General features: G+C 41.2%; 1 protein-coding gene across 1 annotated transcript in view; it reads right to left on the reverse strand.

Moving 5' to 3' along the window:
• Positions 1-15,697, reverse strand: part of gli2a (GLI family zinc finger 2a) — a 115,879-nt gene that overhangs the window by 48,841 nt on the left and 51,341 nt on the right. Inside the window, exon 3 of the mRNA XM_031279058.2 lies at positions 744-849. Within this exon, the coding sequence (XP_031134918.1) occupies positions 744-849 (106 nt within the window). The remainder of the gene's footprint in view (positions 1-743; positions 850-15,697) is intronic.

A 15,697-nucleotide genomic window follows, 5' to 3' on the forward strand; every position in this document is an offset into this window, starting at 1 on the left:
AGAAGGGCAGTTTATTCCCAGCTCTGGTGCTGACAAATAGGAAGGAGTAGTAGCGCAATTCTCAGAGAGAGAGAGAAAGCAATTAAAAGTGACAACTGACCTGTCACATTGAGCCACCTTTTGCTTTTCAGACATTATTAACCTCCCGTTTATTTCTCCTATCCCTGAATGCACTGTATGTGTAGTTGTATCCAGACCATATTCCACACTGCTGTGGAGATAGGGCTGGCAATGCAAGAGAATTATGACTCCTTTGTTGGTTGGCATTAGTTGGTCAAATGCAGTCACAGACCAGTATGAATGATTCATACGATGTGTTCATTTTACTGATGGAGTCATTGATGTTCCAAATTTTAAACATGGCTCGCTGCTATGATATGAATTTGCTTGGTAAAAGCTTCTTTTTTTCCATAAACCTGTAAACATACAATTGGAAAGGTTGGAAAATCGTTGTGACGACCCCTCCCAGTCTGTCTGCCTGTCATGTTTCTGCTCCTTTGTTCTGCAGGTACTGGGAGTGGGCGGGTAGGTGGAGCTGGGAGGGTCTAGGTTGTGTTAACATGTCTAATTAGTTAAATAAACTACGTTTTTAGTGATCATCTAAACTTTGGAATCTCCACTATAATTTAAAATAAACTTTGGTGGATTTGAATAATGTTTGGTTGCACAGTAGGGTTTGGTTTGTTAGGGAAGATATACTGTGGATGTCACCATGATTATTTGTGTCATCTAATGAGACTTACCCATGCATGGCGTGGAGTGGGTGTGGTTCATAATGGTACCGCCCCTCGTGGTGTCTCATGTCGATTGGGATGGGTGTGTGGAAGGTGGGGAAGAGGTGGTGGGCCCCTGTAAGTGCACAGAAGAGAGAAAAAAGCTCACAAATACAAATCAACAAAAAACAGTGAATGATGAGCGTTTTCTGAAACAAGGTACAAGACAAACTAACATTAAGGCTGAACTACAGTTCCTGACTAATGCCTGCAGCGCAGCATGAGATGCAACTGTACCATTTTACTGTTCCTGTAATCCACCAGTAATTGAAACCTTTTGCCCTGAGAACTGTATGTTCATTAAAGGCCCTCTCCATCCAATGAGACCAAAGCAGGGTTTACACAACAATGAATGTGTTTTTATGTGTCAGACAAAGAATGCACAAATCCACCGTTTCCTGCCATAAATGGTCTGATGGCTTGAGGGGAGTCTCATTAGGACAACACAGCCGATCTTCATTAATTACTGTGATTAGAGCGGCTGAGTAGGAGACATTATTGTCTTGATTGAAGGAGGAGGAGAGCTCTAATCATAGACAAAAGCCTACTAATTCTCTCTAGTTTCATGGTAAAGTTTCACATGTTTGATGCAGGAAAATAAACCAAAAACAGCTACGCTGGATAACTTCAAACCCATGAGCACACATTCAGTTGTGTGTGTGTATGTGTGTGTGTGTGTGTGTGTGTGTGTGTGTGTGTGTGTGTGTGTGTGTGTGTGTGTGTGTGTGCTGCCAGGAAAGAGAGCCTACCCGATCTGAATACTTCTTCCACCACTGTGTTTGTGTGTGTGTGTGTGTGTGTGTGTGTGTGTGTGTCTGTTGGTGGGTGTGCAATATGGGACAGAGACAGAGAGCATAGTGCACCCTTGGGTTGATCCCTGGTTGCCATTAGGATTCTTGGGCTGTACGGTTCAGTAAAGCTGGGATGCCCTGGGAGCAGAGACCACCGGGGTTAAAGGTCAGAGCTCAGTGAGCGCAGATCATTATCTCTACCTGAGAGGACCACTGGGACTGGCTGACAGGGGACACCAATGTGATGGCAATGTCCCACGAGCGAACATATTGAGGACGTTTAAGTCCAATGGAGCGGCCAGAATTAATAGACATTCAGCAAAATGTACATTTTTCTACAGCCCTAATTCAGTCAGTACATCAGTCATGCCATACTTAAGTTTTTTTGTTACAGAAATACTAGTTTCATTCATTATGATTTTGATCAATTCCACTTTGCAGGTTTTTTACTTGATCGCTGTTAAGCTACTGTCAATAAAACCTAACACTTCCTGCAAACTTTTCACATAAAGTCTGCCAGGAGAGTGATCTATTAAAATGCTTTTAATGTGAAACATCTATGCAGGAAGGGCTGTGTTTCAATGGTGGTATTTTAACAGATTGGGGGGGAAAACAGAAAAGTGGAAGTGACTGGAATTAGTCTGTGAAAAAAAAATGTAATACTGTTGAAAATATATATTCAGAGCAGCAGGAGTGAGTATGAGTATTTGTCGTGTAGAGTGTACATTATACAGATTTTATCAAGACAGCAGGTAAATATGGAGGACGTTTTGAGTTGATCTTACTGGACAAAAGAGGAGAAATTAGATCTAAAGAACTCTAATGTATGAATGAACTGTAATATAAGTTCTGTCCAAATGGGCGGCACGTGGCTCAGTGGTTAGCGCTTCTGCCTCACAGCAAGTTGGCACTGCAGAGTTTGATCCCCTGTCCAGGCAGGGCCTTTCTGTGTGGAGTTTGCATGTTCTCCCCGTGTTTGCGTGGGTTTCCTCTGGGTGCTCCAGTTTCCCCCTAGCCTGGATGCCAGCCGAACTTAGCCCCGCCCACAACATTTGAGGTCGGGAAGTTTGGTCTGGACTTGATCCGTTGTGGTGCAACTATACTTGAACAAGAGCTGTTCGGACCAATCAAATTGTCAGGGAGGGCTTTATACGATGATGGACAGATGATCAACAGTAACAGAATCAACCACGTCACCAAAGAGCGCTTGGGTTGAATTCTTTTTGTGGGTACATCTATGGAGGAAATATTTATTCATAATTCAAATTGAAAGTCCAAAGAGAAATTGAAAGTCCAAAGAGAAAACGAAGCAAGATCAAATTAAAAATATTATTATTTTTTTTAAATTTTCCATTGATCAAATTAAAAATATTATTTTTTTTAAATTTTCCATTGATCAAATTAAAAATATTATTTTTTTTTTTTTAATTTTCCATTTGGCTTTTCCATTTGGATTTAATATTTGGCTTTTGAATTTAAATTTAACATTACACTTAAAACAGCTAATGTGAGACGAAACTGCCTGTGCGCTTCTCCTGTACTATACGGTAATTCCTCTACTATGCGACAGTAAGTTATGACACAAGCCTATTTTTACAAAAACGTCTGCTACGGAGCCATAACGTGAGGTACAAGGTAATGGAGCCTTTTATACATTGTCGTGTTTCTTTAGAAATAAACAATGGACAAATAGAGTCTTTAAACGCTTCAGATGTAAAGTTATTTGCTGTCAAAGTGGCGCCAAAATGAATGGCAGTCAATGGAATGCTAACGGCTTATTAGCATCAAAATGGCGCCATAGGAGGTTCGCGGTCTGAGGAGAAGCTTACCCCCTTGGGATTCACTCGAGAACTCACGAGTCAACGAGCAAGGGCTTGTGAGTTGTTGGGTGATTCATGAGTTGTCGGTGATTCATGAGTTCTCGTGCGAATCAGCCGGCTATATGAGTGGATCTGATTCAGATGAGCGAGTGAGGTCTCTCCTTGAGCTCAGAGTAAAGCAAATCCACAACAAAAGCCATTCTTTCACTTCTGAAATAACATACAATGTTCTGCACGTAGCCTAGTAGGCCTACTGTAGGTTTTGGTGTATAAATGTAGTATGTTAAATGCAATTAGGTCGAGCAGACAATCCAAAACATTACAAGCTCGCCTCGGCTGGCTCCACTCGCAGACAACTCATGAGTTGCCGACAACTCACGAGTCCTCGATGACTCATGAGTTGTTGATGACTCGTGAGTTCTCGCGGGAGTCAGTCAATCCCGCGGTTCAGTCGAATCAACCGGCTACGTTGCTATGAGTGGATCTGATTCAGACGAGCGAGTGAGGTCTCTCCTTGAGCTCAGGGTAAAGCAAATCAACAACAAAAGCCATTCTTTCACTTCTGAAATAACATACAATGTTCTGCACGTAGCCTGGCTAGGCCTACTGTAGGCTTGGTGTATAAATGTAGTATATTAAAATGCAATTAGGGCGATTAGTAAGCTCACCTCGCCGACAACTCATGTTTTTTTTTGTCTTCAAAATACTTTATTATTCAAGTACAGATACACATACACATTGAAAACATTAAATGCATACATACATACATACATAAAAAAGGGATGCATGGAATTTACATTAAAGAGGTTGTAAGTCATTGTGAATGTTCAGAGTCTGGATGGCTTTCTTATTTGTCAGTCCTATTAAAGTTTCAAAGTATAATTTCATGTCATTTTTAAATGAATATTTGGTTTTCTTTCAGACCTTTTACATTTATGGATAGAACGTTTTCCAAATAAAATTAAAAGATTCTAAATGAAAACATGGCATTATATCCAAATCAAAAGCTCGCCTCGGACGTAGCATACAATACTGACTCAAGTGACTCGCACAACCCGGATCAGTTTAGTGAGTGACTGAGAATAACCCGAATCCTTAAAAGGAATCGAGTTTGCCTGGCCTACCGTATAGTACAGGAGAAGCTCGCAGGCAGTTTGGACTTACATTAGCTGTTTAAGTTTAATTACTAATGTTCACTAGCATTTTAGTTAGCAATAATTAGCCTGTGCCTATGTTATCTCCTTACATATACATACGCTCTCCGTCTCTGCAAGATTGGGAATGATTGAGATTTCTCTTGGCACAGCTACCAGAAGACTTCCAACTTTCAGACAGGTTGCTCACCTCACATTTACGTCGTCTCTCTCAGTAACGCTCAGCACTCACCGGAAAAGTGACTTCACTGGTCTCCGTCCAGAGACACGGGAGCTGTTGGTCCATTATATACTGTCTATCATAATCACAGCCCAATGGAGCAGTATCAGACTCATATTCTGACTAGAATCTGAGTATGACGACGTCAGGTTAATTTCCCCCACCATAAAGACAAGAATGTAATGTGATTTTATCTAGTGCACATGTATTTATATATATTTGTATTTAATGTTATGCTCATTTTATAATGCCTATCATTGCTTTATATTATTACTATTATATTATAGTTATTATAGTATATACTATAGTATATTACTATTGTAACATCTGGTCAGGGACTGCAGATGAAAACTAACTTGCTAATTCTGGCATATTTACAGAAATGATATAATGAAATATAAGAATGAATATGCACTGTCCCTGTCAAATAAAGATAAAAACAAAACAAACAAAAAACATGCATGCGAGGTAACTAGGATTACAGTTGAAAAGTCCTAATCAAATTATAAATCTTAAAAAATAAATGCTGGTTCTCTGTCACTGATTAAAGTATTTCTTCATCTGCTTGCTGTTTTAATGATTTTTGGATACATGGAATTTTGCATTAAAAGCCCAGTTTTTGTTCACTGATGATCACTTCTCTTTTCAAAGTCTGTCATTTTGAAACACCTCCGTGTTGGAGGTGTGCCTCAGGGTTCCTTACGCGCTGCAGACAGCGCTGTGAAAACAAGGTGTAACAGGACTCTGTGCCTTTGGGCCATGACACAACACTTAATGTTGTTTTTAGGGGATTCCAATCACAAAAGACAGACATTACTGCTGCTTTACCCTGATTGAGCCTTTTGTTATTGTGACTGAGGCAATCATCCTGCCGTTGGAGCATCTTGTTCTTAGTTAACTCTGATGGGACTACACACAGACTGCCAGAGCAGAGTTTCCCTGAGGGCAGCCCTGGATTGGGAACCATTTGACTGCTGTGGAATTGTTTAAGAACAAGCATTACCCTACAATGACTGTTTTCCCTTCGCAAACACTGACATTTAGAATTATACCAAAAATTGGTTAATTCCTGTTTTTGTGAAGCAAATTATCAAAGTTGTGCCAAAGTAGTCAAAACTGTCCTGAAAACCTGCTTTTTAAAGTTCAGTTTACAGAACATGACTAGTATTGCCAGTAGGGCTGCAACTAGTCTATATCCTTGATGTCCCACTTCCAGGATTGCTCCGGTGCCGCAGGAAATTCTGCTGGATGCATTTATTTTTGCCGATGTCCGCTTCCTTTGTGTTGGCATTCTAAACTCCTGTGGATTTATGAGGACTATGGTTAACTGCTCCTCAGATCTCTGCAGGGTAAATCCAGACAGCTAGCTAGACTATCTGTTCAATCTGAGTTTTTTCTCGCACAACTATTTTAGAGCGACTCCATGCGGAGCTTAGCGCCGCCCAAGACTATTGTGATTAGTTTAAAGTGCTCATATTTTGCTCATTTTCAGGTTCATAATTGTATTTAGAGGTTGTACCAGAATAGGTTTATGTGGTTTAATTGCAGAAAACACCATATTTTTATTGTACTGAACTTTGCTTCAGCTCCTCTTTTCACCCTGTGTGTTGAGCTCTCTGTTTTAACTACAGAGTGAGACATCTCACTTCTGTTCCATATTTGTTGGGAGTCGCACATGCACAGTAAGTACTGCTAGCTTGTCAGTTGCAGAGCATGAGGGAGTGCCATGCTAGCAGCTAGGCGAGCATTATAACGTGTGTTACAAAGTGACCACGTTTGTCTCTGAAGTAAAGGCTGGACTACAATAGAGCTGTTTGGAGCAGTTTGTGAACAGTGTTTTCTCTGGAAGAGGGTAAGTCCCTTTGGGATGGACTTTGGGCTTTTTCACTTTGTAAACCTATAACGTGCACAAAAAGATATATAACACAATAAAGGAAAGGGGATAAGCCAAAAAGCACAATATGAGCACTTTAAAGAAATGCCAATAAACCAGATCACGTTTTTCTCCCATCCTGGAATGCTGTGTGGACTAGCCAGACCTTCCTCCGCTCCGCAGCGTGTGGATGGTCTGGCAAAGTGAGACTAAGCTGCAGCTAACAATTATTTTCATTTTTGATTAATCTGCCCATTATTTTTCTCGATTAATCGATGAATCAAATAAAATATAAAATGTCAGAAAATAGAGAAAAATGCCCATCCCAGTGATGTCTTTAAATGTCTTGCTTTGTCAGTCCAAAACCCAAAGATAATTAGTTCAATATGATATAAAACAGAAAAGAGCAGGAAATTACTATATTTGAGAGGCTGAAAACAGCATTTTCTGCCATTTTGCCCCGGGAAATTTAACGATTCCAAACGATATCAAAATAGTTGGTGATTATTATTCTGCCCTACAAAGGCAAAAGACCTTAACTCGCTAGAGTGTGAAACTGAGAAAAATGACTTTAAAGTTTCTGTTTTGTCCAGACAAAAGTATTATAGGTAGGACTCCCAAAATTTTACAACTAGTTGCTATAATGAAGAAATGTTTGTATGCAAAAAATCTTGAGCTCAAAATTGACCTCTGACCCTTGTTTGGCAGTTACTGTACTCTGCCTTTGTATCATGTGCCAAAAACAAGGAGTCGTGCAAAGGCAAAAGGCAGTAACTGACATATAATCAATATTTGCTTGCTGTTCACCATACTTACATCCATTATAAGAACACCTAACCAAGGTCTAGTCAACATGGTATTAGTTTTAAATTATATAGAAGACCTTTGGTTGTTCCTATTTAGTGCTATAATGATCAGGATAGTGCGGCAACACTAACAGTTAAACAGTATGACAGATACTTTGCAGTACAGTATACAATATGAATAAATACAATAAATATTTTCTCAAAGATAATTTAATTATAATTGAATACAAAGGTATATTTATTGTTTAACGATAAATATATTATGTTTAACACTTTTGCAAGGCACTGTATCCGTGTCATATTCTCGTTAGGGACTGAGCACCCCTAAAGGTCTGGTCCTAGAGCCGCCCCTGGTTAAGGGTTAAGGGCCACCAAACTGCTCACGATGCACAGTCAACAAACTCAACTTGGATTACTACTTTTTAATTCTGAGATAACATTGACAGAGTTGACCGACCATTTAGGTTAGCCTACTTTGTACGGACGTTAGCGATAACTAGCTGCTATTATGGATTTGTGTACGATCTGACATGAACACCTGCAAGAAGGAAATATGGTTCAAACACGTATGGATTGTTGTGGATACAGCAGATGACGTGCATTGCTATGGATTATATCTTCCATGGATTATATCGGATTGCATGGAAAGGTAGGATGCCTGTGTATTTAATAATTGGTTTTCGGTGTCTGATGTGAGGCTTCGTCAAGTGAGGAGGTGTGTCAGCATCACCGTTAGCGCTACGTGACACAGATTAAATTTAGCTAGCTCCGGGCTGTCACTGACGTTGACAGATCTGAACCATCGCCACTTTATTTCAAAGATGTGTCATTTGTATGTTACGTGGTTTGGTGACAATTAAAGCGGCAAACTTTGACAGTAGGACAAAGCCAGAGTACAGTAACATCACGGCGGCACAGTAACATCTCTCTTGATGCCTGGTTAAACAAAGTCAGAACACCTTAACTCAACTTCAGCGTGCCAGAACAAAGGCAAAGAGCCGTAACGGCTGTTACAGCGTTCTGCTGTGGTTTCTCGTATCGTTTTGGATGTTACGGTTGTCATAGACCTTTATTTTCTCGTTAAAACAATCAAATTGACTCACGATATTTATTCACATGATAAAGGAGATCTCAAATAACCCAAAAATGACATTAACTCATTTTTGACCAAACATGATGTTACGGCGTTTTGCCTTTGTAGGGCAGTATTGGTTAGTGGACTAATTGTTGCTGCTCTAATTAACAGAGGACTTATGTCTTCAAAACATGCCATTTGTGCAGGACTTTCTGCTTCAGAAATTACAGACGTGACAGCAGTAAAATGAATGAACTCACCGGATGGCCGCAGGTAAAACAAGTCTCAAACTCAAAATGTTCCACTGCACCCCCATAGTGAAACTTGCCTGTGAAGCCAAAGTGAGTTGTAAAAATTGGCGCGGTGGCCCTCGTTCCTTGTCTCCTCTTGTCTTTGAGCGCAGAAGGCCAAGGGCTCTGTTTCTATCAAGATCTATATTGCTGAATCTCGGCCAGTGACCCTCCCTTGCTTTTGTGTGCGAGACAGGCAGCCAATTCCGAGTTAACTTGTGTGTTACAAAGCCAAAAGAGGCACCCAGTAAATGAGTGAGAGGGAGTGAGAGCTGGGAAAAGGAGTTTGAGCTTTGTTTCACAAGTGGAGCCAGAAGCTGGGGCTTTGTCTGAGAGGTGCCCCCTGCTTGTGCTGCCTGGCACATCTCTGGTGGATGGAGGGGCGCACGGGACAAGGAGACTAGACTAAGACAAAGACAGCAAGGTTGTGCTGGAAGTCAGGCCAGCACAGTAGCTTCTTTGACGTATTGGAAAGTTGATCAAGTAAACCGTCAAACTGCAGGACCCTATTCTTTTTTTCTTTAATTCATTACTTTGCATTGCACTTGTGTTGGGATGTATTTTCTTCTGGTAAAGTTTTCAACCCTTCAATCTTTTTTTCAGCTGGGGTAGCTTATATTACTATACAGCCTTCCAGACACCTGCCTAATATCACAGGCTACATCTACACTACTACGTTGTGTTTTGAGACAAAAACGATCCACACAAGAGTTTTAGCTCCAGTAGCAGAACTAATCTCCGTCCATATTAACACGTCTGACAACGCACATCACATAACCATTCACATACATTGGGCATATGCGTGCCGGTGTAAACAGGAAGCTGATTGTCTGTTGTTACTGTGCGGTTAAAAATCATAGATGTATAAATTGAAAATACAGAAAATACTTTAGAGAAAAAAACAACAATGGAGTAAAGTAAGAGCAGGGATTTATTCGCTTGGAGCGAGGTGGAACTGTTACTGAAAGGTATGTAAGCTACCTAACCGATAAGACCAACTGACGCGTGTCCTCCGTTGGTTTTCAAACCAAAACTGGGGCAGCAGTGTTTCCAAATGTCTTTGTTTTAGGGGCTTGGAATCGCCGGAGTAGTGTGGACATGAGGTGTAAACGTGGCAAAAGATTTCCGTTTTTAAACCAAAACGTCGTAGTGTAGCTGTAGCCTCAGAGTAGCAGATGAATCAATGAAAACTGCTGATGGAACATGGCTATTCATATTAAAAAGTCATAGATTACTAATGATTTTTGTTTGAATTCCCATTAAGAAAAAAAATGTCCGGTCCATTAGTGAAACACATGCACACACACACACACACACACTAAAATAACCAGCACCAAGCACAAGCCCCAGAGGCTGGATTCCTCCCCTGCCTGCTCCCAGCTTGGGGCTGCTGAAAGTGGGGGCAATAAGGGCTGAACAGGCCCTTCCATCACCCAGACAGCTGCATTGTTTCCTGGACTGCAGGGACAGCTACCGACAGGTACATGGCTGGGACCATTCACAGTTCCTCAGTTTCTTGATATACTGGCCGGGCCGTCTTCCCCTTTGGGTCTGTTGGCATGCAGGGTTACTCCACCCTGGGCCTCATACACATCCAGAGCAGTGCTGACGACTGTTCAGACCAACATTAGCACAACTTTTTTTTATCAACTTGTACCACAACGCATTGTGATATTGAGAGGGAGGATCAAATGGTCACAGTGATGATAGGTTTCCAGAGTTCCAGACAGCCTTGTTCTCTTATTGTTAACACTTATATTGTACACACAGTACCAGTCAAACGTTTGCACAAATGCTATCCCGTTCAAGCGAATGAGAAAGCATGTCCAAACTTTTGACTCATACTGCATTTATTTAGGTTATCGTGTCTAACCTGTTTTATTTTTTTTCTCTTTTTTAAGATTTTTTTATTATTAAAACGAGAATTCCGGCCAATTTTTACGTTAATCTTGATCTGATATAGCTATGCAAGTACTTTCGATAGAAAAAAACCTGACACATCTTGTTGACACGTAAGGGCCCTGTTCATGTGGCACAGACATATTAATTGAATTTTGTGTCTGTTGAGAGGCACAAAGGCACTCTAAAACTTGCCCGGACAACTGCCGTTTTAGCTCAGGGGACACTTGTACACGTAGCTGCAGCTTCTCCGTGTTGCCTGCACTGATTCGGGTCAGGTTTTTTTCTATCGAAAGTACTCGCATAGCTATAGCGATCAAGATTAGCGTAAAAATTGGCCGGAATTCTCCTTTAACTGAACCTGCGGCTGCTGCGTCAAGTACCGAGCCTCTATATATTGGCGCACGCTCTACCAGGTGAGCTAGCCAGGCGCCCTGTTTATTTCTCTTTAATGTGTACGCACCAACCACCAAGGTAAGTTCCTTGTAAGTGCTCATTACTCATTAAATCCGGTTCTGATTCGTTGATGAGTTGTAAAATCCTGTCTTGTAGTACTGTGAACCACTGCCAGTGTTTTGGCATCTAATATGTCTCCAAAGTCATGCATCTACTGCTCAAACTGGACTTCCTAAAACATTCACAATTGTCTCTCTGGTACCTGAAACCACACACCATCACTGATGTAGCCCTTTTGGACGCAGTGCTATTTCGGATCTGAACAACTGCTTACAAAATGTAAGATGTAAAACATCTTAACAATGATGCCTCACTTTCGGGTCATTAAAGGTCATTAACTTAGATAGGTAATCATGTAAACTATTATTAAAGGGGATAATTAGGACTGCCCCCGCTTAGTCGATTGGTCTTAGCTGACATATTCGTCATTTTCTATGCTTTTTTTCATTCTGAATGACTTATCATCTGTGATTAAAACAGGATTTAAAGAGATGCTTTTGCACAATTCTTTGTGGTGAACTGTCGATTCAATCAACAAATCGATTAGTCAACAAAATTGTATCAGTGTTAGTCAACTAATCAAGGACAGCCCTAGTGCTAATTTTGTAAAACATGGCAAGGGCTCAAAATGCAGTTAAGTGCACTGTGCACAGTGCACTGAGAGGCTTTTGTGCTAGTGTAATCCAGCCCACAGGAACCTTTAACTGGTGGTCGTTGTTTTAGGCACTATCTTCTTCGATCTCTCATAATGTGTTTTTAGACTGAACAAGTCTTTGCCCCCTAGCCCCCATAATGAAGCTCCAGACGTGCCAAACATCCTGCCATATCTTCCCCTTTTTAGTTTGCATCTTAAAGCCCAGGTTTGATCTCTCACTAAAGACAAAGCCAGGTGTTCAATGTTAACAAAGGCCCCCTTCGAGTCTCATGACTCAGAGACAAAAGAAGAAAAAGCACTCTCTCATTATGTCCAAATGAAGCCCCAGATCAGGACCATGCTGAAGTGGAGAGCGGAGTGGGCTCATGTCTTCGAGGAAGTACTCAACCATAATAATAACGCCCTGAGAAGCCAGGCCAGGCCAGGAATAATTTTGAGGGGAAAAAAACCTTTGTTGTGCTTTGAGAGAATGGGGCAGTGAGAGAGAGACAGAGAGAGGGAAGCACAGAGAGAGAGAGAAAGAGTAGAGAGTGAAGAGCAGAGGAGTAGGAGAGGTGGGGGTGCTCAATTCAGACAGGAAATTCCAGCAGCAAAAGTTGGCCTGGGTCCTAACAACACAGCATCGTGCCAACGGCTATACACAAGTGCTCATGTGCACACACACACACACACACACACACACACACACACACACACACACACACACACACACTGATTTGTTCTGCAGTTCACTCTCAGTAAGCAACCATTAACAGTGACTGAGACAAACACAAATGTGTTGTTTTTAGGTTTAACAGACATTTCTTTCTTAAACACACACACACACACACACACACACACACACACACACACACACACACACACACACACACACTACAGCTAATGTTATTCACCAGGTTAATAAAAAGTGTATGTTTAGCCTAATCCGGGAATCCTGCACTACACACACAACATGAAACCTGCAGGTTTAGTTTGCAAGACGTCGCTTCCTCTAGGGCAGTACATGGGCAAGTGATGGCGACAGAGGGATTAGAGGCTTACAGGAGAGCACGGAAGCACTGCCATCCATGAAAGGAAGTCTTAACAGAGTGGCTCTTTACTTTTAACAGACCTCGGGGAGGGTAAAATGATACCTTTTTTATTGATAGGGGGATTTTGGGCAGAAGGTAAGTGGATTAGGCCAATGATCTCTGTAATGACACAAGATGGTTTGAGCGGAAATTCATTAGTCCCTGTGAACTCGTGCAAAGTCTGTGTATATTATGATGTACACATCAAACACTCTCTCCCTGGGAAGACTAACAGTTGTGTTCCAGAGGCTTGGAGTTGGCACTGTAAAGAGTAGGGCTGAACGATTAATTGCATTTGCGATAATATCGCGATATGTTAAAATGCGATTTCCTAATCGCAAAGGCTGCGTCACATGACTCGCGAGAGCAAATCAGTCTGCACTCCACAGAGAAAGCATCAACTTAGCACGCTAACGCTACGTCGTACCTTGAGCAGATTTCTGTCATTCAAACAACTCTGAGTTGTAGTTTAAAACTTTTACAGCCATTTTAATAAAATGAAGGGTTTTATTCGGGCTCGAGTCCATACATGCAGTTAATGAATACAGGCACACAGAACTCAAGGCTCGGTTAGCAACGATTAGCTCTGATTAGCGGTTAGCTCCGGTTAGCAGTTAGCTAGCTCCGTTATAAAGATATGAGTGGAGGAGCTGCCACTGAGAGGGGTAACAATCAGACTGATAAATGACGTTCGGGGAGCTTTCACAGCAGCGTGGCCGCGGTGTTTCAACAGTTTTATTAGTACAGTTAATCCCATGGCAAGAACACCAGCAACTAGCTAACGCAACGATAGCCTCTCTGAACAAGTGCACACGGCAGCACGTAACTTCATGAGGGGGAGGGGCTGGAGGCAGCTCCTCTCTGTGCACTGTAAAAAAAATACACTGTTGTGTGTGTGTGTGTGTAAATATATATATATATATATTTAACTGTCTAGTGTGTAATTGTGCGTTCATACTATAAAATGATTTATTGTTTGTCTTTGTTGAATAATACAGAAGACAAAGAGCTTAAAAAAATAATTGAATATCGAATTGCAATCGCAATATTTGGGAAAAAAATCGCAATTAGATTATTTTCAAAAATCGTTCAGCCCTAGTAAAGAGAGCACGCTGCTTGAAGCTTGTAAACGTTGACAACGTCCATTAGTCAGTAGTTGTGACTAGGGCTGGGTATTGAACCTCAACACTTTTATAGTACAGACCAAAATGTGTCCATATTACATAGTATTCAAAACTGACATTGAATGCAATGCATTAGCAATTGTGACTGTTTTGTTGAGGCAAAGTTCCGTTACAGCTAGTTGGGTTTGGATAAAATGAATGAAATTGGTTTCTGACGAGCATATTTGTATTCCTCAGTAAGGTACCAAAACTCAGATACAGTATCAGCGCTAGTATCAAAGCAGCATAAATCCGTTTTTTGGCTACTTGCTGAAGACCAAACACACATTTGACGTAATAATGCCTTTAGCAAACACTTGTCTATATATGTACACTTCCAACAGACACGGGTCAACACTAACATTCATTTGGAGTTGTGTTTCTTGCGTTTTAATTAAAAAAATGTGTAATATTCACTCTCCTTGTAGCTATGTTTTGGTCTCCACCAACTCTTGAGAAACAGATTCTTTAGCTGCTTAATGCTCCACTATGTTCACAAAGTAGTTGCTAACTTTGTCTGTCTGCTGTCTGGTGCTGAGCAGGTAGTTATTGTTTTTGTGTGAAAAACATATAAAAGAAACAAGGTTGATGAGAGTGGAGCAACTGTATCAAACCAGTGAAGTCGTGGGCAGTTAAACCAAAACAATAAGCTGAAAGACGTTGAAATGCTTTCTAGAGCTGAGGGGGAATCTTAGAGCTGGGTTCGTCACTACAAGCGACACCTTTCAATGTACACATTTGTAAATCTGCAAAGATTAATCGATTAATCCACTCGTTTTCAACTATTAAATTAATCTGCAACTATTTTGATAATCAATCTGTTTGAGTCGTTTTTCTTATGAAAAAAATATTCTCTGATTGCAGCTTCTTAAATGTGACTATTTTCTAGTTTCTTCTCTCCTCTGTGACAGTAAACTGAATATCTTAGAGTTGTGGACAAAACAAGACATTTGAGGTCATCTTGGGCTTTGGGCAAACTGATCCACATTTTTCACCATTTTCTGACATTTTAGAGACCAAACAACTGATCCATTAATTGAGAAAATAATCCACAGATTAATCAACAATGAAAATAATCGTTAGTTGCAGCCCATTTGATCATCACCACATTTGATTCATTGCTTATATAAAAAACCCAAGTGATACGCAGGCCTTTTTGTGGTGACGTCTGCATTTATTGTTTTCTGATGAGCTGTGAGCGAGTGTGAGACCAAAAAACAGTAGTTTATTATGTAGGGCCTTGTACCTGTGTTTATATCCTGTTGCCATGACGCCCTGATCCCCCCCAAGATGTGTTGTATCACCTCACAGGGCCTGTTGTGTAGCTGCCGTGGATCCTGTCCTTCCCTGTTTACAGATCCCACTCAGACCCAGCTGGCCTCTCTCCTCTGCGATCCGTCTCTGTCAAATCTGCACACCGGCCTCAGCCAATCACGCCTCAGTCTCAGCGTCAACCCCACGAACCCACCACCAGTATGATCCATCACTTGGTCTACAAGGTGCTGCACCGCCTATCCTAATTGTTCTAAAGAGTGAATGCTACCAAGACCTTATCTCACCTGGGCTGCCATTAGTGGCCGGTTCTAACATCCATTCAGAGTAACGTAGGTTCCAAGGGAAGTAGCATGGCTAGACGAAGCTCTTGCCTTTGT

The sequence above is a fragment of the Sander lucioperca genome, chromosome 8 (genome assembly GCF_008315115.2).
Source record: "Sander lucioperca isolate FBNREF2018 chromosome 8, SLUC_FBN_1.2, whole genome shotgun sequence".
Taxonomy (NCBI): Eukaryota; Metazoa; Chordata; class Actinopteri; order Perciformes; family Percidae; genus Sander; species Sander lucioperca.